General features: G+C 39.3%; 1 protein-coding gene across 1 annotated transcript in view; it reads right to left on the bottom strand.

The window, feature by feature from the left end:
• The window catches only part of Xrcc4 (X-ray repair cross complementing 4), a 271,168-nt gene that overhangs the window by 76,982 nt on the left and 170,143 nt on the right, over positions 1 to 24,043 (bottom strand). Inside the window, exons 9-10 of the mRNA XM_023700978.1 lie at positions 23,863 to 23,976; positions 11,221 to 11,368 (exon numbers count right to left, since the gene is read on the bottom strand). Of these exons, the coding sequence (XP_023556746.1) occupies positions 11,221 to 11,368; positions 23,863 to 23,976 (262 nt within the window). The remainder of the gene's footprint in view (positions 1 to 11,220; positions 11,369 to 23,862; positions 23,977 to 24,043) is intronic.

The following is a 24,043-nucleotide window of genomic DNA, read 5'->3' as shown; positions in this document are numbered from 1 at the left end:
CACCACCAGGCTGCCAGGAGGCCAGCAGCTCTGCCCTCGGCGCTGCCGCACCGCGAGGGCCTCATCCCAGGTCTGCGTGGCAGAACCAGCTAACCGTGGACCGAAACCATGATGGGAAGTGACCCTCCGGAGAGCCCACACAGAGCTCCCCGGAGCTCATCCTTACTCAGCGCTGTCCCAGATACGTGCACATACGGAGGCCTCATGCAGAGCGCGGCGCAGAATTAGAAGAATCAGTAGGATGAAATTCAGGAGTGAAACGTGGTTCCTGGGACACCGTAATCAAATCAGTATTAGTTTTATGGTTAGTGTTGAAGAAGCATAATAATAGCTTATTTAAAAAGTGTATTTCTTGGAGTAAGATGATCATAGATGGATTCGGCATCAAAACTCCTGTATCGCTAGGAAAGCTCCTGGAGCCTCGCGGGCCCATCCACAGGATGGGGAGTTGAGTCAGCACACACTGGAGGAGCTGGAAGAGACCACGACTGTGGGGGCACAGGTAAGTCTTTAAACATGTCAAATATTATCACTTATGAGGGGGTTCAAGCATGCAATAACTACGTGAATATAAAATCTCAGTTGCAAAAATTTAAAGGAAACTGACTAGCAAGGAAAACAAAAAATTAATCTTTAAGGTAAAGATTCTTCGAAAGCCACAGAACTCAGGGACCGCTACTGGAAATCAGTTCAAGTCAGAAACTGGTCATGAACAAAGGATGAAATGTGAAAAAAGTCAATCAATATCAGAGAGACAGGAGTTTTCTTTAATGATTAAACACAAGAACTTAAATAGAGTATTATTCATTTGATTAAAGTGATGTAGCAATTATCAATACGACTTGGAAAACAAGAGCAGACGGCCCACACTGCTCGTGAGCGCACAAACTGTCACAGCTTCTCTGGAAGAATCCACAAAATGTGGCCAAGGATGAACAAATATTTTTGCTCACACTGGCCTAGTAATTCCACACGTGGGAATTTATCTAAGGAAACAAGCTAGTGTATGACAAATTTATATAATGAATACATACACCATAAATGCAGATAAAGCCTAGTGTCCAGTAGAGAATGCCTTACAGAAATTAGGCAATGTCTGCAAAGTGGGATACTGCAAATATGATCTTAAAGAAATATATCTATTAAAGTGGAAAATGTTTAAGAGAAACATAGCAGGCTGCATCCTGCATGCTGCAAGCCTGTTTTCATAAATCACGTGGAAAGGAGGAGGAGGAGTTGCAGGTGCAGAACGTTCGCTAGAGCCGGTGCCCTCGGGGGTGGATCAGGAGCATCCCACCACACTGCTCTCTTGTTTCTGTGCGTTGGTTTTTCTGGAATCAGCATTCACTACTTTTATAACTGGGAAATAAATTTAATTTTATGCAAAGTAAATGGATGAATAGTATCCTTTCTCCATACTAAATTTCATCTTTTTATAATATGTAATGACAGTAGTAGCAATATAAGGAGAACTGAATCAGAAGGCAAACTGATAGTTTTCTTCAAAATAGCATTAAAAGAACAATCTTTGTAATAATGACTATTATACTTCAAATTCTATATGACTGCAACTGGATTTTGTAGAGGAAGAGAACTCTTTAAAATTCTGAAGGGCTTTGCTGGCTATGTTCACTTTGCTTTGGAAGCTCAAAGTGCCTGGTATTTGTGATGAACACAGAAGGATCGGATTGTGCAACTTCTTTGAGGATGGGGCTACAATCCTGTAGCATTAAAAGTCAAAGGATGGAGTTTCTCTAGGCCCGGGAAGACACACCTCATGCAAATGGTAGCAGTGGCACCTGTGCAGTTCTGGGCCCCGCCCCACGGAGGTGGAGGAACCCCAGGAGGAGAAATGCTGCATCTCTTCTTGCTGCTTGTACGGCAAGGACGCGGCGAGATCATGTAACCTTCCAAATTACACCACAGGATTACCATCCACTATTCACCTGAAACACTACACAATTACCTCAAGGTTGATTAAGGCTCTTACACTGCTAAAATCCTTTGCTATAGTTCAAGGAGTGAAAACGGAAAAGTTGTAATAGTATTTTTTAAGTAACTTTTAAAAAGTCCTCCAAATAATTCACCACACAGGAAATGAACTCACGCCCATGGGCTACTGAATAAACTGTATGAGCCTACATAATTCAATTTGTAAGTCTGCAGGAAAAAAAGACTAGAATAAAAGTATCCAGAGGCTACACAAGTATTAATTTATATTTTTGGGCCAACTACTTTAATGGCTTTATGGGCTGGCAAGATAGCTCAGTGGTCTAAAGCACCTGTGTAGGCATGCTTAGGCAGGCTCAGGGACCGTGCCTTTGATCTCTGGCACCACATGCTGCACCAACCCTGTCCCCCAAGGTGGGCTGAGCCAGCCACAAAAATAAAAAAATAAAAAATAAATAAAATCATGTTTCCTTTAATGGTTTTATTATGCAGATAAGATGATGCTGAATTTCTTACTTTAGAGATATTTGCAATTTGTTCTAATTATTGGAATTTAGAAAACCAAACCTGCTACTTTTGGCAGGATCATCAGTGGAGTAAGCAGAAAATTTCATTAGTGGGATGGCACGAAGAGAGGATAAGAAAGGCCCATATGAATACCAAATTTTTTTTAAGAATCCACTTTGATGCCTAATATTCCACAATGATGGTTACAATTGTTCTACAGTGTAAAAATCACTGATATTCAAGAATTTGAGTCCATATCCTGGAGAAACTGCTAACAAGTCTGTCTGTCTGTCTGTCTGTCTGTCTGTCTGTCTGTCTGTCTCTCTCTCTCTCTCTCTCTCTCTCTCTCTCTCTCTCTTCATCTATTGCGCAGAGGCAGATTATAAGAATATTATGCTTAAAAACATCTGAAAAATTAAAGAGTCAAATCATTCTAGGGTTCTCAGTATCTTTGGTATACAAATTTCCAACTTTTTGTGGGCAAAAACACAACAGACTGGAGCTACGGTGTAAAGACATTTATAAACATACGTGAACATGTTTAGCGTGCCTACTCCTCATGTGGCTCTATGCAAGGAGGTCTGCAAATGCCATGGAGATGGGTGCATTCTGAACTCATCATCACCTAATTTGAATAGATGTCCTGACTTTCCTCCCCTACCTACCTAAATCTCACAGTTGGAGGCGATGTGCTTATCTAGCTCTCTCTGGGCACAGGAGGATTCCCTGTGCCAGCTCTGATAACTGGCTGTGCCAGGGACTGCTTCTGTTTGACTTCCCAGCCCAGGCTCAGGTTGTGGTTCTGCTGCAACTTGAATTATCTGGCGCTCTTCAAGGCTACCCCTATGGGTATGAAGTCCTCATTCTGAGACAAAAGTGTTCAATTATAAATTTCAGTGAGGAGTAAGCTAAGCCCTTAAGCATATGGGAACCCCAGCATCTCGAAGAAGTGGGTTTTTTTTTGTTTGTTTGTTTTGAGAAAGAGAACATGAAGAAATGAGAAACTGAACACCTAGCAAAAGGAACAGCAGGGCTTTCAGGGGGAGCAAAGTGGGCTGAGCCAATTACGAGTGTCAAGCAATAAGACGCCAATTCTACCACTCAGCATGAACACTGTGTTAGCTGGTTGATTCTCTTACTCAGCTTACTAATTTCTATATGACGGGAAACTTGACTCATTTTAGCTGAGTATAGAATGAATGGATTACTGAATGGCTTTGAAATAATCCAGCAAAGACTAGCCCCAAGTGATTTCAAGACCGTATCAATGGAATTGTAGCTCTACTTACTCATACAGAGTTGGACCCATTTGTATTAGCTTCTGTAGGACATTAGTGGAAATAACAGAAGGTCTTGAATTTAAAAGTTGGAAATGAAAAATCTTTCTTGGCTATATGCTGTGTGATGAAACAAGACAAAATTAGCATTTAAAGCTAGCTGCCAAATAAAGCCCAAATATAGTGCTAATTATTTAAATACATATTGTGATATATTTTTAAAGAAAGTAATTTTATAATGGCCTTCTTTGTACCCAACCATTTCACCTGATATTACCAAAGTATGTAATTATAAAAGGCATCCTTCAGTTTGTATCACCTTTGCCAGTTGGTTCACTTTGTTTAATACACAGAAGAATTAAAAGGATGTACGGAGTCCTCCTAAGTACCAGCCTCAAGTGGTGCAAGACCGTAAATAGAAAGGCACGCCCAGCATATGGCTGCATGGAACCATAGCTCTCAGTGCCCACGCTGCTAGACAGAGAGGGCGAGTGCTCCGTAAGTACAGTCACATTGTGCGCATTAGTCACACTAAAGGTTTTAAATGAATATTTATCAACACAGCTCCGATTCAAGGATTTCAGCATCTTACTAAAAGTGGGAAATCATCAACATCTAAAAATATTTCTGGAAACAAAGCACTTGCATCCACCAGAAAAAAGCAAAATGGCAGCACAGTTCTGCACCTCAGGATGGCTAACATCTGCCAATTTAAGCTGTTATCCCTGTGAGCACTCTATACAAACTATAGTATGTTTTCAATTTTCTACTTTCCTGTGTTTCAAAAGAATAAAAGTTTTATATTAGGAAACCCAAAATTGTAGAACATTAAGTGGTTTCAAAGTATAGTTTAAAAGAAAAACCAAGAAGAAACCCAAAGTACAATAACTTTAGGTACTAATTTTAAATCAATACATCTAAGAAGCGCAGCAAGGGCCAAACTATTAGTTTTCCATTTCTTCTGACTGTTAGATGAATTTTAGCAGGCATTAGCAGGCACTATGAGCAAAGCTCCCTGTGGAGTGAGAAGCAGGAGTGGCGTCTTCCCGGGACCAAGGGCTGCACTCCAGTGCAGGCCCCACAAGTCCCCGTGCTGCCTCCACAGTCAGGGCGTCTCAAGCCATCCCCCTTCTCTCCTTGCACAACTCACACCCACCCCCAGGCAGGGCCCTGCCTGTGCCACTAAGTCACTCCTCTTTCTCCTTGGGAGGGGAGACCAAGGGACAGTTCCGGGCCAATTCTCTTTGCTAGGGTTCCACTAAGTCCCCACTTCCAGCAAACGCTTACACTGGTCCACCTACGGGATGATGCCATCCACAGCTGTCTCCATGCTTGTGCCCTGAGCTGCACAGACCGGGACAAGGAGGGCTTTGCTCAGCAATGGGAGGAAACCCAGTCAGGCCCATCACCTTCCCATCTAGCACAGCATGTCCAAGCACCACAATTGATGTGCACTCCTGGGCCATTCTCCAGGGAACGTAACCTCTACTGTGGCCCTTGGAGAAGGCAGAACATAAATAACAACCTGGGAAGGGTCTGGCAAAGATGTCTGGAGTTCTGCACAGGATCAGAATGGAAGAGAAGAGATGAAGTCAGTCAGGGTGACACATGATGGTTAAAAAGACAGAGTGAGAGCCGGCCAGGTAGCTCAGTGGACTAAAGCACCTGCTTAGGCAGGTGCAGGGACCAGGGTTCGATCCCCGGTGTGCCATGCCAGCCTCATTCCTGGGGCACCCTGGGATGACAACTGAGACTGGGCATGGTGGCACGCTCCTGCAATCCCAGTGCTTGGGAAGCTGAAAACAGGAGGATCACTACGAGTCCGATCTGTGAAGTGAGACCCTATAGACCCTGTACTAAATAGATTTTTAAAAAAAGAATATAGTGACTGGAACCATAAAATGAAAACTTCCTGAGCAATCTTTTCCTCTCTGAAAAGTAAACAAATTTGTTTACTACATTCACTCTCTGTTAACCTCTTGTATTTGAACATGACCTAAAACAGGAGGAACATAAATATGGTAGAATATCTGTGTTCCTATACAAATGGTATAAAGTATTTAGAATTTTGAAAACTCTACATATTGGTCCTTTAGAGTTGCTTCCACTCAATGTCTTTTAACATATTCTAAAGGAGCTACTTAATCAACTTGAACACATTCTATAAAAACAGGCAAGATGCTCTTCAGCAGTAAAGGACATGGGCACTGCACAGCTCATGAGTTTCCTAAAGTGCTGTGGCCACGAAATGCTGAGCCAACAGTTTACTTTTATAAGACAATAAGATAAGTAATAAATGGTAACAGTGACTAAACTGGCTTTATGTATAAATTTCGCTCATCTGAAAGACATCACCAATGTAAAGGAGTATATCTCAATCTTTTTATGAATACTACAGTGTGTCCTTTGATAATTTACTGACTACTTATTAAAAATCACTGCCAGGGCTGGCCAGATAGCTCAGCAGATTAAAGCACCTGCTTAGGCAGACACAGGGGCCAGGGATTCAATCCCACCCTGCTGTGCTGGCCCTGCCCCCTGGGACTCGCTGAGACAGTGATTGAGACTGGGCGTGGTGGCGCATGCCTGTAATCTCAGCGCTTGGGAGGCTGAACACAGGAGGATCACTACAAGCCCAATCTGTGTAGTGAGACCCCGTAGACCCTGTCCTAAATACATTAAAAAGGAAGTCAATGCCTACCTATGTGACCTTGTTATTTAACCTCTGTAAATGGTATAGTTTTTAATATCACAAAATATTACTATCCAATAAAACAAGTAGCTTCCACTAATGTTATTATTAAAAAAAGTTATTTTTTAGGGTTAACTTAGAAATTTAGACAATCACATATATGTTGAATTACAAATTACTGTTAAGACATCAGAAGTGGGGTTTTGGAATTTCTAAAAACCTACTAGAATAGTCTAAATGGGATATTACAAATACATTTGAGCTTACTCACACTGGTTGATATCTTCTATTGTTGAAGGATAATTACTTTCTCACAAGGATGAAATTTTGTTTTATAAGTCACATTATCTGATAATAGAATTCGAAAATCTGTTGAGAAATTATCTGCATTATAGCTTTCTAATTGACTTACAGAACATAAATCACATGCTACATTTTCACTAATCATGTCACAATCCACCATTAAATTGTGTTTTAAAGCCCAGACATTCTGCAATTTTATCTGTACTTCATTGTATCTGAATGCCACATTACTTCAGGGGGAAAAGCTGCTTTTCTTGTTATTTTCACCATGAAAGTGTGCAGAAAGGAGCTGAGTATGTGAAGAAACTGGGCAGACAGGACGCATCTTCACCTTACATCACTCTTTTGCTCACATTCAGTTCTTGTAATTTTAGACATAATTGTTACCAAAAACAAACATAGAAGGATGGAATTCACTTCTTTGTCTTTCATAGGACATAAGTATATCTCAACCGTATTTTTAAAAATTTCATTTAGTATTTTCATACTAAATGCAGCTTTCAAATGCATTTTCTTGTGAAAGCTAGTTTGCATATTTCATTATTTAGGACTTTTACTGATGTGAACAGCTTTACTACAAATATTGTAACATTGTAATATTGGATACACACAGACTACCAGATATTGCATAAGTTCATTTACCAGTTAGCTGATTTTTTTCAGCTGAAAGTTAACACTTTATCAAATGCTGCCAAACTATAATTCAATTAATTTATAATGCCAGCTCATTAACTCAGAAGAAACTGTTTCCTTTCAGAGTGAAAAGTTTGCTATACTTGCTCACCAAGAACACACCTTGCTGTGTAAGCTACACAGCGTGACTTTCTGTACGGGCTGCTGCTGAGGTGGGATTTGCAAGCTGACCAGCCTGCTCCTACATGTACCTCTTTAACAAAGATTCCAATAAAAAGACCTACATTCACACCTGCTACTGTAACTATATGGAGCGTCCTAGGAAGCAGTGCCAGGGTCAGTGGCTACCAACCTGGCAGGCCGTATGTCCCTCACGGTGCTCTGGCACAAGTGTAATTACAAATACGTGCCTCTACCCTTTCCCAGACTCTAAGTCATCTTCAGAAAATGGATTAAGCACAGATTTGGGAATAAAACCATTGCTACATTGCTCTGAAAAAATAACTATCTTTCAGAACCATCGTTGCTTCATATCTGCAAGAAGAGTGAATTAACACCTCCTGTATGCAACACTTACTTTTATATTAGGCACTGTGAAAGCCCACGTGAAGCTTGCAGGCTTTTGAGGCACGAAGCTGGACTTCAGCCTGTGCTCCCTCCTATTCTAAAACTCTTTTTTCTTAGGATCTTTTGCACTTTTACAAATTCTTAAAGGACTCAAGAGTTTAGAGTTAACATTTTTTTTTTCTATCTGGAGTATATTTTCCATGTTCAAAATTAAAACTAAAAGTATTTATTTAAATAACACAAATCATGTGTTCTTTGATAACATGAATAATATACTCTGATGCAATACTATATTTTTTAAATTTTGAGAACACTGTTTCCAACTTTTGTAAATTCTTCTGATGGTGGACTTGATTAAAAACAGTTGGATTTTCATTAGCTTCAGCATTCAATCAGCAAAAACGTGTTATTTTGATTGAGCAAATATTTGGAAAATCCAGGCTCACACAGGTACAGAGTTGAAGAAGAGGACCCACAAAGGGCCTTGAGAACCCAAACTGGTCCTCATCCCACATTCTGAGAACCACCGGACTGAAAGGATGTCAGCAGCCCTGCGGTCGGCGTTCAGCAACTACTTGCTAAGTTAGTGAAACTTTACAAATGACATGAACATTCAGTTTGGATTTAACTGACAATATTATTTATAAGTGTTCATTGGTTTGCTATAATGACATGTGAATTATTGCAACTGTCAATTCATGACAACTAAATTAGGAAACAGACTGATATAACAAAGAAAGTAAAAGATTTATACAGTGAAAATTACAGTACTAAGAAAAAAATTGGAGAGGATTTCAGAAAATGGAAAGATATTCCTTGCTTATGAATAGGAAGAATCACCAATATCAATATGGCCATACATTTAATATTGTTATACAGATGTGATGAAATTCCCAGTAAAATACCATCAGTGTGCCTCACAGATTTAGAAAAAATATTCCTAAAATTCATCTGGAACCAGAAGAAACCTAGTATAGCAAAAGCAATCCCAGGCAACAAAGGAAAGGCAGGAAGCATTACAATATATGATTTGAAATTATACTACAAAGCTACTGTGATAAAATCAGCATGGTACTGACAAAAAATAAAACAGACCCGAGGATCAATGGAACAGAAGACACAGATATAACTACAAACACACTTAGCCACCTTGTCTTCAAGAATGGGAGCAAATATGTTCCTAGGAAGAAAGATAGCTTCCTTTATGGTGCTATAAAAACTGGCCTTTCCATATGCCGAAAACTAACATTAGACCCAGGTCTATCACCATGCACCAAACTAAAGTCGAATTGGGTCAAGGATTTAAAGATTAAAACAGAAACACTAAATCTACTGGAGGAAAAAGTAGGTAGAAATCTTGAAGACATAGGGGTAGGTAGAGAGTTCATGAACAAAAACTAAATTGCACAGTGGGATCTTATCTTTTTGAAAAGTTTCTGCATGTCAAAAGAAATTACCAACAGAGTAAAAAGAAGGGCAAAGAATTGAGAAAAACTTTTATATGACAGTCCTCAGACAAAGGACATTTATCTAGAATATATAAAGAATTCTTAAAAATCAGGCTCTCAAAATTCAAAGACCCAATCCACAAATGAGCATCTAGGATGAATATACACTTTTTACATGAAGAAATACAAGTGGTAAATAAACATATGAAAAAAATGTTCAACATCATTGGCCATTTAAGAAATGCAAATTAAGACAACACTGAGATTCCATCTCACCCCCAGAAAAGAATGGTTATCATCAAGAAGTCAACCAATATCAAATGCTGGAGGAGCTATGGGGGAAAAAGAACTTTCTCCATTGTTGGTGGGCATGCAGACTGGTGCAATCACTATGGAAATCAGTGTGGTGATTCTTCAAAAAACTAGGTTTGGAGGTATCATGTAATGGGGATTTTTCAAGAAGAACTAAAAACATCATACCACAGTGATATACATACACCCATGCTCATAGCAACACAATTTGTCATAGCTAAATCCTGGAAACAATCCAAATGTCCATCAACTAAAGAATACCTAAAAAAGATGTAGTATTTTTACACAATGGAGTATTACTCAGCTATAAAGAAAGATAAACTTGAGGCTTTTATAGGTAAATAGACACAACTAGGGACCATACTCATAAGTGAAATAAATCAGACTCATGTGTATACATATCATATTGTGTCCCTAGTGTAAGAAACTGAAAGAATAAAGAAAATATGAAAGGTACAATAGATACTGTGAAAGGGAGAGAATCTATTCAAATGGAAGGAATGACTGGCATGAGGAAAAGGACAAAATAAAGAAGAAAGGAAAAATACAGAGAGAGGATAGCTTGAATAATTGTATTGCTGATTTCTGCTGGTCTACTAAAAGGAACAGTTAATGTCAATTTTTTTCTTATCTTTTTTAATTTCTTATAACTTTTTAAAGCAATTTTGCATGCTTATATGTGGTGATCTGAACAACTAATCTGAAGACATTGTGCAACATAAAAAGTATTGTTGAATTCCTATTGTTTTGTTTAGTGAAATTCTGTATTTTTTCTAATTTTTAAATATTTTTGGGGCTGGTGAGATGGCTCAGTGGTCTAAAGCACCTACTTAGAACAAGCTTAGCAAAGCACATGGACCGCAGTTCAATCCCCCAGCACCACATGCCAGCCAGCCCCGCCCCCTGGTGGGCTGAGCTAGCCACACACACACACACATACACACAAAATAAATAAATAAAAATTTAAAAAAAATTTTATTCTGTTTAAAAAATTAGAAAAAGAAGTAAAGGCAGAATCAAAAAGGAGGTAAAGAGGACAAAAAAGACAAAGTAGACTGATAGAAGGTAGCCTGAACCAAAGAATAAAAACATGAAAATAAAATCCATAATGCCAAAATGTAGAAATAAATTAATGACTAGAAAGACTTTTTAGTGAAAAAATACATATAATCAAATCAAGTGGCTAATTTAAATGCTACATGGATATCTTTTAAGCAGTAAATTAGATTGAAACACTTTACTCAACTCAAGATGCATTATAATATTTTCAATACCATACACGCCATTTCTCATTAATCCATAAAAACCAGAGAAAAAAATTTGCTTATGTTTTTGGTATTTCTGCATTAGATTAATAGAAATTTGCCAAACATAAGAGAAAATATATTGATGCAAACATTTTATAATTTCCAAAATTATAGTTTTTTATTTAAAAATACTGAATAAATTCAGAAATAATAATATCTTTAAAATTATACAGATTTTGAAAATTGCATCTCACGCCCTGTCTGGAAAGAACAAAGCGACTTACTTGTCCTTCCCCTGAAGCTGAGTTCCAAGGGGAGCCACTTTCGCCTCTGTTCCAAGATCCTGCTGCATCCGCTGCCTCCTCTTTCGACTTGGTGCAACATCCGGGACACTGGGGCTCCAGATAAGGGAGTCCTCTTTGCTTAAAGTAGCTAAAATAAGATAGGGTACAAATGTAACCTCAGACAACTATGGGTATAATTTTGGATGATCCCTCGTCTTGCTCCTTTAGCACAGAGAAAAGGTGGTATCATGAAAATACAGGAAAACTATTCCCTCACTCTCTTGCAGCTTTGCTGAATCCAGCCAGGAGCGTGGCACGTTACCAGATATTACGGGAAGAACAATGAGTCAGGTTGATATTTAGTAGGTAAGTATAGAAACTTCGATTAGAAAATCAAAGATAATTTCACAGACTTTTAAACCAAATATGAGGAATAAGAAAAATATAATAAAATCATAAAATAAGCCTCTAATGTGGTTAAGCTATTAAGTTATGATGCAACATATTTTCTACACATGAAACAAAAGAAGTATCTTGATGTATGTTCCTTTATTCTCTCAACAACTTAGTTCAAAAAAGAATAAAAGAGCTCCACTTTTTCATTCATCCACCACACAGTATATTCTGCTATAATACACACTTCTGGAAAAGGGGTGTTTTGCTATTGGAAAATACAGCACTATCAATAGAATTTGACTTTTAGGAGGTCACGTTGGTTTACAAGATTGTTCCAATGTGGTAACACTGACAAATGATTGAGGCAAGCTTGCTTTCCAGTTTAGGAGCAGACCTTTGCAAGGACAGATGTTTAAATGGGAGCAGGTGACAAGCCACAGTCCCATGGGAGTCCATTCCTCCAGGCAGAGAAGGGCTGGCTCCGGATATACACAGTGGCCAGTACCTCAGGCTCTTCTCCACAGCTAAGCTCTCCACAGAAGCACCAATTACAGCTGAAGATGCTGTTAAGAACACTTCTCCCTGTATCTCCAGTCACATTTTCCATCTTGCTATAACTACTGGAATCAAATGACTGAGTAATTCACTTTCAGACCTTTGAGTGGAAGGAGTGCCCAAGGGTCTGCTCGCTAGGTGACCCTGCAGGGTTGCTGCAGAGTCCCTGATACTAGGACTCTACAAGGACTTTCCAAGGACATCTCACCAGGGCAGAACTGCACAGATTCTGAATGTTCTGCCCAACCTTTCTCTCCCCCAACAGCCCTATTCCTTTTAGTGTCTTGTGAAAGGGGGTTTTCAGGCCCTTGTAGATCTTAGTCTCACAGAGAAGCCTGTGTGGGAAATCCTTCATGCAGCTATGCACTAACTGGTCTCCCCTGGCCACTTAGGACACTGCTCCCACCCTCTCAAAACTACTCTTTTGATTCTACTTTTTGTTTTAATAACTAAATTTTAGTATTTATTTATTTATTTATTTATTTATTTGATAAAGGGTCTCCCTACACAGCTGAGACTCATAGTAATCCATCTGTCTTAGCTTCCCTAGTGCTGGGATTGCAGGTATGTGCCGCCATGCCTGACTTCAGGGCCAGCACTGCACATGTGGTATCAGGGATCGAACTTGGGACCTTGTACCTGCCAGGCAAGCACTGAGGAGACCACTGACCTGTCTCCTCAGCCTAATAACTAATATCTTTGAAAAAGTTTGTGCTGTGCACTGTGCCATAGTTCTTAAGAGCTTAAAACACCCACTTTAGATGTTGTATCTCTTGTTATTGTTTTTATGTTATCTTGCTTTATCAGTTATACTACAATCTATAGTAAGAATAAGTTCCTTACACTCTGCTATACTGCCAATATACCATTCAACTGTTTCTTTTTTGTTGGTGATGGAATATGGAATATATATATATATATGTATATGTCATATCTTAATTTGATAATTTTTAATCCCTTTCCTTACCCCTATGTCTTTTTTTTTTTCAGAACCAGGGACTGAACTCAGGTCCTTGCACTTGCCAGGCAAGTGCTTATTCTACTGAGCTATCTCCCCAGCCCCTTCCTTATCCCCTATGTTTGCTTTGCCTCTTTCCCATATTCCCTTTCCCATCTCCAAAAATTCTGCCTCCCTGTTTCCTGCTCCCTCTCCTTTATTTTATTCCTCACTTACGTTTGGTATTTCTCAGATAGGAGAAACCATGCAATACTTAACTTTTGTGTCTGTGTCATTTAGCATTATGGCCTCAAAGTTCATTGGTTTCCCTGAAAGCAACATTAATTCATTCTTTCTTTATGACTGAATAAAATAACATATATTTTCTTTACCCACGCATCTGTTGATGTGCATCTAGGCTGTTTCCAGAGCTTAGCTATTGTACGTATCATTATAGTCCGATGATTTCAACTCTTGTGAGAATATACCAGAAGAGGTATAGCTGGATCAATGTAATCTCCATTTATAGCTTGTCAAGGAATGTGCATATGGAATTCCGTAGTGGTTGTACAAGTTTATGTCCCCACCAAGAGTGGGGAGCGTGCCTCCCGCACCACCATGCCAGCACTTGCTGATTTCTGTCCTCCATGGTGGACATTCTGACTGCAATAAGTTGGAATCTCAGCCTTGTTTTTGTTTCCATTTTCCTAATGACTAAAGATGTTGAGCTTTTTTTCATATACTCACTGTTCACTGTACTTTGTTAGAGAACTATTTATCCAGTTCATTTGCCCCTTTTCTGATTGGGCTGCTTGTTTGGAGGGATTATTTTATTTTTCTTTTAATTCCTTACTTACACATTCTAGAAGTTAGCTCTCCATCAGAAGCCAATCTGTAGGTTGTCTCTTTATTCTGTTAATTGTTTTCTTTGCTGTGCAGAATGTTGTTAATTGGATGTGATTCATTTGTTCATTCTTGGTACTGTTTCTTATGTTACTGGAGTTCTGTTCAGAAAGTCCTTTCCTGTGCCTATGGATTCACGTGTTTGCCCTCTTACCTTCCAGCACTTTCAATGTTTCTGTTTTTATGTTTACGTCTTTCAACTGTTTTGTTTTGATTTTAGTACAGAGAGATATGACTACAATTTCATCTTTGGCACATGGAAAGCAAGTTTTTCTACTGTCCTTGGTTAAATAGATTGTTCTCTTCAGTGTTTGTTTTTGGCCTCTCTATCAAAGATCAGAAAAGTAAAGGTGGATGAGGTTATTTCTGTATTATGAAAACTGAAACTTTATTTTGAAAAGTTAATCTTGAATTTTAATTATTTAAATTTAATCAATTTTTTTTTAAATTAAAGCTTACTTACTATAGACCTCTAGAAAAGAAGTAGGGGAAAGTGGACTGGGAATATAGGGGTTTGGGTCTTCATTTCTGCTGTTTCCACACAGAAAACAACAAAAACAAAAACAGAAAACACAAAGCAAAACAAAACAAAACTCAAGCCAATAGCTCATGCTCCCTGTAGTCCCAGGCTATGTCTCTCCAACAAGAATATAAACAGGAGAAAAGCTGAGAGAGGATGGGCTTTACCCCATTTCAAAGCACTATGTGGAGTACCTTATCTTGACTTAATACATTTTTAATCTGACCAAGCAAGCAAACATTATTTAAAAATGCATCGAAAAGCCTTCTGCCAAATTGTTATCTACTTTTCACAATCTAATCTGAGCAACTGAAGAACATAAGACAAAGGATCAATGGTCTGACCTTATTAACGCACGAACACTAAATAACCTGATAATCAACACAGTACTAATAAAAGTATGCGTGTGCTTGTGTGTGTGTGCAAGTGCACACGCACGCCTGCATGAACCCATATACACACTTTCCCAAAAGTCAGACTTCTGTGTTAGCCAGCACAGCTGGAAATCAGTTCGCAACAAATAGCTACTGACACTGGAAATCCAGAACTCAATATAAGAGGCAAGCAGGGCCACTAAAGCCAAAGCACAGACTCCATAAGTATCCACAGTGCGAGGAAAAGAAGAAGAAAGAGGAGGAGGGGAATGCAGGGGGGAGAGGGAAAGGAAGAGAACACCTTGGTTGTATTAAGTAGTGTCCCACATCTACAGAAAATTCCATTGTTTAACTTTTTAAAAAATATTTTTAAAACTTTCATCACCACAGGAACTGAGCTTTTCCAGCCTTGGGGATTCACTCATTCCTTCACTCATCCAGTAGCTGGGCACTGAGTGCTCCGTCAGGCACTATCAGGAAGACATTCCGATGGTTTATACTTAAGACAGCAGAAGAATGCGACTATTCACAAGAAAGCTGCAAAGATCACAGCAATTATAAGTGAATAATTTAAAAGTGTTATGGAAGATAGTTTTCCAAACTTTCATCATTTTTCTGAATTAATCAGTGAAGCTCCACTTTTCTTTTCTTGTCAAATACCTATTATAACTTGACTTCTTATGCTGTTTTTCTCCATTTGTAGACACTTCTCTTGAAAATATAATTATTATTATCAGATGGCTTTGCAATAGACTTCCCAAAAGCAAACTGAAAGTGTAGCTTACTCTAAGCAAGTAGATTTAGGAAAAGATGCAGCTTTCAAATGAGCTCTTGAGAACGTTTCTGAGTCAGCCCAAACAGCAAGTCTGCACTGCCACGGTGCCGGATTCCTCCTGTAGGCCCCCTGCTAGTCCTCAACTCCCTCCTTCTGCGGGTCTCAGCACACTAGTGAGCACTCATCTAATATTTACAAGCTCCCTGAAGGCCGGGCTGAGTGATCTATTTACCACTAGATCAGTACAAGGAATAACAATAGTAACTCCTCATTAAATACCCATTTGACTGCTATCCTCTTAAATGCAAATGGCCTTAATAATAAATAACTTCTTAAAGTTATTTTTTCATCTATGTGAAATACTACACTATTGATTATATCTGCCTCTGTCAGTCAAGGAAACATCCAGAAAATAAATGTATTACAGGGGAGAGGACTTCATGAAAAAGCAACACTAAGCCTTCAATTTCTATCATTTGCAGTTTAGAAAAACAGGCTTTCAGAAGTACTTTTAATGATTAATAGGTTGTTGGAAAACAAAACTACAGTTTCTCAGCTTTTGAGCACTACATATGTCATGAAATGTTTTGGACATTCATAAAGTTTTTACGGGTGCACATGCGTCAGGTACAGACCTCTCTCAACGGAAGACAGCAGCTAGAGATGTCTAAGCATTTTTAAAATTTTATTGATTTTTATTTTGATCAATTTTGAATAAGTAATGAACAATAACTTTTGGTTTTTAATAAATTATAGAGAGGATTTCATGAAGACAAAAAAGTACACAAAAATAAACAATGTAACACCTCGTTTAAGAACTGAAATAAGAAACCTAGTTTATTTTTCTTCAAATAACATATTAGCAGCATGTCTTCTTCATCGCCTCTGGGTAACTGGTTATGACTCACAGAAGTAACTAGTTGGTCCAGAAAGTCAAAATCAGAATCTGAAAAAAGTGACCAGAGAGAGGTGTCTGATCTCCCAGTGAAACGGCCGAATGAGGTAGACCCCAAACTCTCTCCGGTCGTTAACAGGAGTAGGAAGGAAGATTTGACTGAGTTTATGTAACAGTAACTACTTCATTTTGCTCCTGCATGGATAAATTCAGACAAGCTTGGGTTCACTTTGATATGTGAAGAAAAGCTTCCTATTTGTACTAGATCAAGCTTTTTTGCAATAAAGTTAACGCCTCTGTGATATAAATTTGGTAGTGGTTCACTGAAGAGGCAAATATGAAGCTAAATTTAGAGCAATTCATTAAGAAGTCAAATGATTCTTGAAAAGATAACCTGTTTGCAATGTGAGACATGTCCCAATTAGCTTTCAAACCAAAAGTGATTAAGCAATATTTTTACTTTGAAGGATGAAGAAAATGTTAAATAATCAGGATGATATTTTATCATGTCATGGCCTTTTGGCTAAATCAAGAAGATGATATTTATAATGAATTAGTACAATATGTCAGAAGGACTCAAACTTAGGTCTGCCACTCACTGTCCAAATGACTATGAGCAGGTTACTTAACAATTCTGTGAATTTTTTTTATTAAATGAGAAGTTAACCCAGTTACTTGCGCTATGAAAAAAAACCTTGATTCTAGAACTATTCTGATGATGCTTTCAGACCATTGTGAAGTACTTTTAAGATAGAATTAGGTGCTGCCTTGTCCAAAGTAGGTCATTTCACATTCAAATATTCATTTTCAAATATAACATGTTCTTTATGTTATGAACTTTTATTTTTTCAACAAAAACCTTGTAGAGTTTTTATTTTTAAAATGAGTAACTTGTATATCCTTTTGTAAGTAATGCTTACAGTTATACAAAAGTGGGTTATTTTAAGGACCGATTTGGCAAGAAGAATGACATCTGGGAAATTTATTATGTCTTATTATGAATATGTGTTTCTATAAAATCTGATGTTTTCAAGGAGTGCTGGGCAATTTTCAAACCACTGCTCGCAACGTGTTGATGCCCCCCCTCCCCCCGCCATCTCGGCCAAGCGCGCAATGCACAGCCTGCACCACGACACTCTTAAACGTACAAACGGCCAAATTCAAACTAGAAATCTGTCTTCGTGTCTTTTGAAATTAGCAAATCTAATCAACACTGCCTAAAAAACTTCTTCAATCTGCTGAATAACTCTGCATCCCAAAGACTTCCACTGTCGCTTACCAGGATTATTGCTATAGTTGAAACATAACCAAAATAGTTCACAATAACTCTCTGAAATATCTATGGATTTTTTTTTTTAAATCCACACTTCATCATACATTTTTTACTTTTGCCTTTAGGAAAAAAAACAACAAAAAACCACCTCCCAGAAGTACTTTAACATATCCTTTTCCAGATTCAGTTTACTCTACAGCTATAATGAACTTGGTCTGATGTATGATTCTTTACATTATCTGTCAAAACATCAATAGCATTCTTCAAAGAACTGGAGAAAAAAATCCTATCATTCATATGGCACCAGGAGACTCAGCATTACAAAAGGAAACCTGAGCAACAAAAGCATAAAAATCCCAGATCTAAAGTTATATTATAACACTACAGTGATAGAAAGAGCGTGGTACGACTGGCCAAATAGCTCAGCAGATTAAAGCACCTGCAAGCAGGCGCAGGGACCGGGGGTTCGATCCCTGCACCTGCCATGCCAGCCCCGCCCCTGGGGCGCACTGAGATGGCAATTGAGACTGGGTGTGGCGGCGTGCACGTGTAATCCTAGCTCTTGGGAGGCTGTAAACAGGCAGATCACTGAATCTGATCTGCTCAGTGATACCCTATAGACCCCACAGACCATTCCCTAAAAATAAAAAAGAAAAACAAAGTGATATAGATTGACTAAATATATAAAATAACTAAACCTAGAAAAGAACATTGGGGGCCTGAGGAGATAGCTCAGTAGAATAAGCACTTGCCTGGCAAGCACAAGGGCCTGAGTTCAATCCCCGGTTCTGCCAATAAAAAAAAGGAAGAAACAACATGGTACTGCACCCAATCTGACATGTAGCTCAATGGAACAAAAGACAGGATGTAGAAACAGCCTAAGCAATTCGATTATTTGACCTTTGAAAAAGGGGCCAAAAACATACAGCAGAGGAAAGCAAGCCTCTTTAATAAATGGAGCTGGGGAAATTGGCTACCCATATGCAGAAAAGGGAATCTAGACCCTGCCTTACTGTGTAGTAAATAAAAATCAAAATATATGAAAGATACAAATGTTAAAACAGAAATATAATCTACTAAAATATAAAATATGGAAAGTTCTTGAAGAAACAGATCTGGGCAAGGACTTTCTGAATAGAATTTCAGTTGCACAGCAATTGTACCAAAAATCAACAAATGCGATCATTTCAAATGAAAGATCTCACGCATGCAAAAGAAACAATCAAGAGAGTTAACAGAAAATCTAAAGGATGGGAAAATTCTTTTGCCAAGTCTTCCTCAGTGAGGACCAATATCAAGAATAAACACAAGACCTCCAAAATCAAAGGCACAAAAAGGGAGGGGGAAGCAAGACAGCTGAGCAGACTAAGCGACTAAGCACCTGCTTAGGCAGGTTCGATCCCCTGCACCACATGCCAGCCTGGCCCCGTCCCCTAGGGTGAGCTGAGCTGGCCAGAGTCCTGGTGTGGTGGCGCACACCTGTAATCCCAAAGCTGGGAAGGCTGAAAGCAGGAAGATCACCATGAGTCCGAGCTGTGCAATGAGACCCTACAACAATAAACACATTAAAAAAAAAAGGCAATGACTATATACATTTCTCCAAAAATTATGGTACAAAAAGCCAAAAATTATGTGAAGAAATGTTAAACATCACTGGCAATTAGAGAAATGCAAATTAAAGTAACACTGAGATTCCATCTTACCCAGATAGAATGGCCACCATAAAGAAATCAAATAATAAAGAACACTGGTGAGGATGTAGAGAAAAAAGAACCTTCTATATTACTGATAGGAATGTACACTAGTACAAATACCATCAAAATCATTATGGGATTCCTGAAATTAAAAACAAAAAAAAGTAAACTAAAACTAAAACTAGACACTCTATTGACCCAGCTGTGCCTCTTTTCTAGCTATCTTTCCCCACTGAGGTAATAGTACAGTGCTCCACGCAAACCCGTGCTGACAGCGCCACAATTCGTAAGAGATGAATTTGGGAAGCAGCCCACATGTTCAACCACAGATGAATGGGTAAAGATAATGTGGTGTCTTCACGCAATGGAAGAACAAACTTGAGTCACTGTTGGAAAATGGAGACGATAATATTAAGGGAAATCAATCAGACACAAGAGCTTAAATATCAGAAACCCAAAATATAAAGGCCAAAATAATAGATAGGTAACAGGGCTTCCTATCTCCTTTCCAATAGCCCTAATTCCTAAGTTCTTCAGAATGATTCCTAAATTTTTATAACTGGTATAACTCTAGTCAGGCTTGATTAAATCTCCTGCTGTGTGGACAAACACTAGGTAACTGGGATGGCGAGCAATCAGCCCAGCTAGGGAAAACTGCACTTTCCTTTTCCTTCATAAAATCTGTTGTTTAGGCCATGGATATAGCTCAGTGGCATAAACACCTGCCTGGCAAGTGCAAAGTCCTGAGTGTGTTCCCCAGCACCAAAAAAAAAAAAAAAAAAGGGAAAAAAAAAAAAAAAGAAAATCTGTATTTACCTGAGCATACACAGTCAAAGAAGGTTAACATATATACGACATCAGTCTCCTATGATTCATAAACGAATGGGAAGATCAAATTTCAATCTTGTATGATATTTTAAGCTTGAAACAGGAGGTACAGACATATAGAAAAAGTCATGTTATCCACATTACTATTTCTGAAATTCAAAAAATGAGATCTTATACAAAACGCATTTACCTTAATATTAGTTAAAAACTAAAACAAAAAAACCCTGCTACTTGAAGGAGAGCTAGTAAATTCTGAGCACTGCCATTTTGAATAAGATAGATTTTAAAAAGATAAGAAAGTCCAATGGAACAGAAGCTTCAGCCATGCTAACACTGTTGGTATTTATGTTTCCATAATAAGCTGCCATTTAAATAAATGGCTTATCATGACATTTGGTATATATTTTCTGCCTGAAAATTATTCGTAAGTGAAAATTAAACCAAGAAAGCATTGACAATTTATAAATAGAATCTGAAAGACAGCAAACCTGTGGTAATGAAATACAGATTTTAAAAAAGAAACAATAAAGTTTGATTTGTTTATCCTCAAACATGACTTCTAAAAATTAAGTCTATAATTCACTTTATAAGGCCAAAACTGAATTCAAAGCCTAATATGCTAAAATGGAGTCAGCACTTAAATGTCCCAGTCAAGCATGTCCCACTGCTGTACAAAGGAGTACATTATTTGTAAATAATCGTTACCAGATATCTTAGTCCAGCTCCACAGTAACACTGGGAGGTTATCATAACACAGCTGGGACATATGGGAGAAAACGTCTGCATTTGTGCCACTACTCAGATTCAGACAGAGACAGACCTACAGTAGAGGAGAGTGAAAGAACAGTGGAGTTCTTTCCTTGAGGAATGAGTAATTAATAGACAATAATCCATTTATAGATCATGTGATCACTGCTGAGGGAAGCGGGGGAGAGAAATACAGAGAACAGCGATGAGGAGAGAGAAACGGGGGGAGAGGCCGGGACAGCTTGACTGGACCTTCTTGAAAACCTGTATTCTTGTCTCCTGACCAAACGAAATATACTCAACTGTCTTCATGCAATTCCTTCTCTATCCATTACCATGCCATTATGTAAACAATTATTCATCTAGTAAGATATCAACTGGATATTTTTATTGGCATATTTTAACACCAAGGAATTTTCAGCCCCCTAAAAAATCCTTTACATAATTATTCAAAATAATTTTTACCTAATTCCACCTCAGTTCTTTTATCTATATTATGTGTCATTTCTCTGATAACAATAAAAGTTAAATTCCTATTTTCTAGTAGCTACATATTTCCGATCTATGTTTGGGACAATTAATTAAACTATTAACTCTAGGTAATTAACTACACTAGATATAATAGGCCCAAAGATCAGTAAATTCCTACCACCTACTTCCTACATTCCCTTTTCCAAGTCAGTTAAGCAACAGATTAATTTCAAAATCTCTTGTTTCAGTAATTATAATAAAGAAAATAGGGCACATTCATGAGTTAAGCCCAAAGTAGTTTTTTTTATTACCAAAACACCTGTTGCTTTTTCCAAACTTATTTTCATTAAGTACAGAAGAATGTTGATTTTGTTACCCAAGGACATCAAAGCTAAGAAAAACTTTCTTAATAGAACCATTCTCAGAGCACTCGGCTCTACCCAAGTGATTTTAACATGCTTCTCTTTCTCCAGATGGGGTTTTTATAGAGTGGTTTACATTAATGTTGCAAGCTCATGTGATTTATCTTTTCTATGTTGCTTATGGATAGGTGCACGCCTAACTTCTTTAGAACAGCGAGCTGGTATGAAGATTTAAAACTGACCTCTGCAAGAGACAGACAACCTGTAAGAAACTGAACCGAATTTTCTATAGCACCCATGCTGAAGATACTGTCAGTCTCTCAAAAAGAAATGACTGGTTCCAGCCCTGGCCCAGAGTGGGCAGGACCGTGCTTCCTGAGAGGGGAAACGCAGGCGATGAGCCCCAGGGCGACCGAGTCTTTCCACCTGCGGCTCTCTCTGGCCCTCCACACAGGCAGGAAGGCCAGGTCCAGCAGAGCACAATGCCTCCATTCAACTGAGAAGGCAGAAATTACAGTCTGCTGCCATTAAAATAGTTGGAATTTATGAGGCAGAGTACTAAAGAAGAGATAACTGTGCAAAAAATGAGCCCCGAGAGGGTAGATTATTGGGTAAATACTAAACTGCGCATGCTCAGAGCTCAACTCTGCTAAGGCCTGGCAGAAAATAGCTTACCGCGAAGCCAGAAGCCGCAACCTGAATAGAAATCCAGATGTTCCACGGGTACAGGACGCAGAGCACTCCTAGCTGGCAGAGTAAAGACCTCAACCGGAAACGGTGAACACTCAGGTGACAACCCTAAGAGAGCCAGCCCCATCACAGCTGCACTTAACAAACTAAGAGCAACTGCCTGTGAAACCAAAACTAAAGGCTCTTTGAGGGAAGACTCCAGACTCTCCACAGCATCAAAACATGAATGTCTAATACTTAATAAATAATGTCTAAACATATAAACTAACTGGAATATTGATCCACAGAGAGGACAACCCCTAGTGCTCAAGCACGTAATTAGCAAGTGTGTACTTCGCTCTCGTAACATGGGGTGCACAAGGTGCAACCCTCAAGAAGCAAAAAATTGGTATCTGTGCATTTGGCATAGCTATTTGCAAACCGAAGGGAATGTGAGCGTATCTGAGATAGAGAGGACAGCCCCAGAGCAGCCTCCCCACCACGCCCCGCCCACCACCGCCTCCCCTCCCAAGAGAGCTGCGCAGCAGGCCACAGCAGCTGGCGACACCCACGGACAGCAGCCTCAGCCCGTGGCAGGGAGGCCCAGAAGGTCGGCCGAGCCAGCACACCTTCCTGATTGTCCTTCCTTTCTCCTGCTAAGATGTGCTTTTCATTTTCCCACCTCCTGCCCCTCACCCACTGCCATCAGTCGGCAGGATCAGTCTGCTCCCTCCCTCTCTTTCCTGGTGTGTCTTCTCATTAAACTGATCCACAATTGTTCCTGGGGTATGCAGTACACTGCCTGTTTTGCTGATGAGAACCCCACTGTTATAAACTGAACTGTGCTCCCCCAAATTCTTCGGTTGAAGTCTTAAATTTCCAGTGTACATCAGAATGTGGCTGTTTGAAAAAATAAAAAAAAATTTTAAAAAAGAATGTGGCTGTTCAGAAACAGGGCCTTACAGAGAAAGTGAAGGCTGAACGAGACCACGTGGGGCGGCCCTCTCTCAGGCCACGTGTATCCCTGCCCAAGGAGACCAGGCCCAGGCATGCTGTGTGCATGGGGGCAGCTCAGGAGCAGGGCTCAGGAGAAGTCAGGCCTGGAAGCACCTTGAGAGGCGACTTCGGCTCCTCCTCTCTGAGGCATTTTGTTACATCAGTGCTAACATGCTAGCCGACTCCTGGGCACGATTTCATGTGTTCTGGAGCTTCCACTCAGCCTCCTCATGGCTGTGGAACTCACTGGGTGGCATCGCGTCCACCGAGGTATCACTCCCATTCCGTGGAGGAGTCCGAGCATGGAGGCAGGCCACGCACGGCTGCTTCCTGACCGTTACCCCACTGTTGCACACCAAGCCTTAAAGGTGGGTTTCGAACAGAGATCAGACATCAGGAGAGGAGGGAGAAGGAGGAGGAGGGAGAAG

Source organism: Octodon degus, unplaced genomic scaffold, assembly GCF_000260255.1.
Source record: "Octodon degus isolate 3935 unplaced genomic scaffold, OctDeg1.0 scaffold00129, whole genome shotgun sequence".
Lineage (NCBI taxonomy): Eukaryota > Metazoa > Chordata > Mammalia > Rodentia > Octodontidae > Octodon > Octodon degus.
This window is presented reverse-complemented; position numbering and strand designations above follow the sequence as displayed.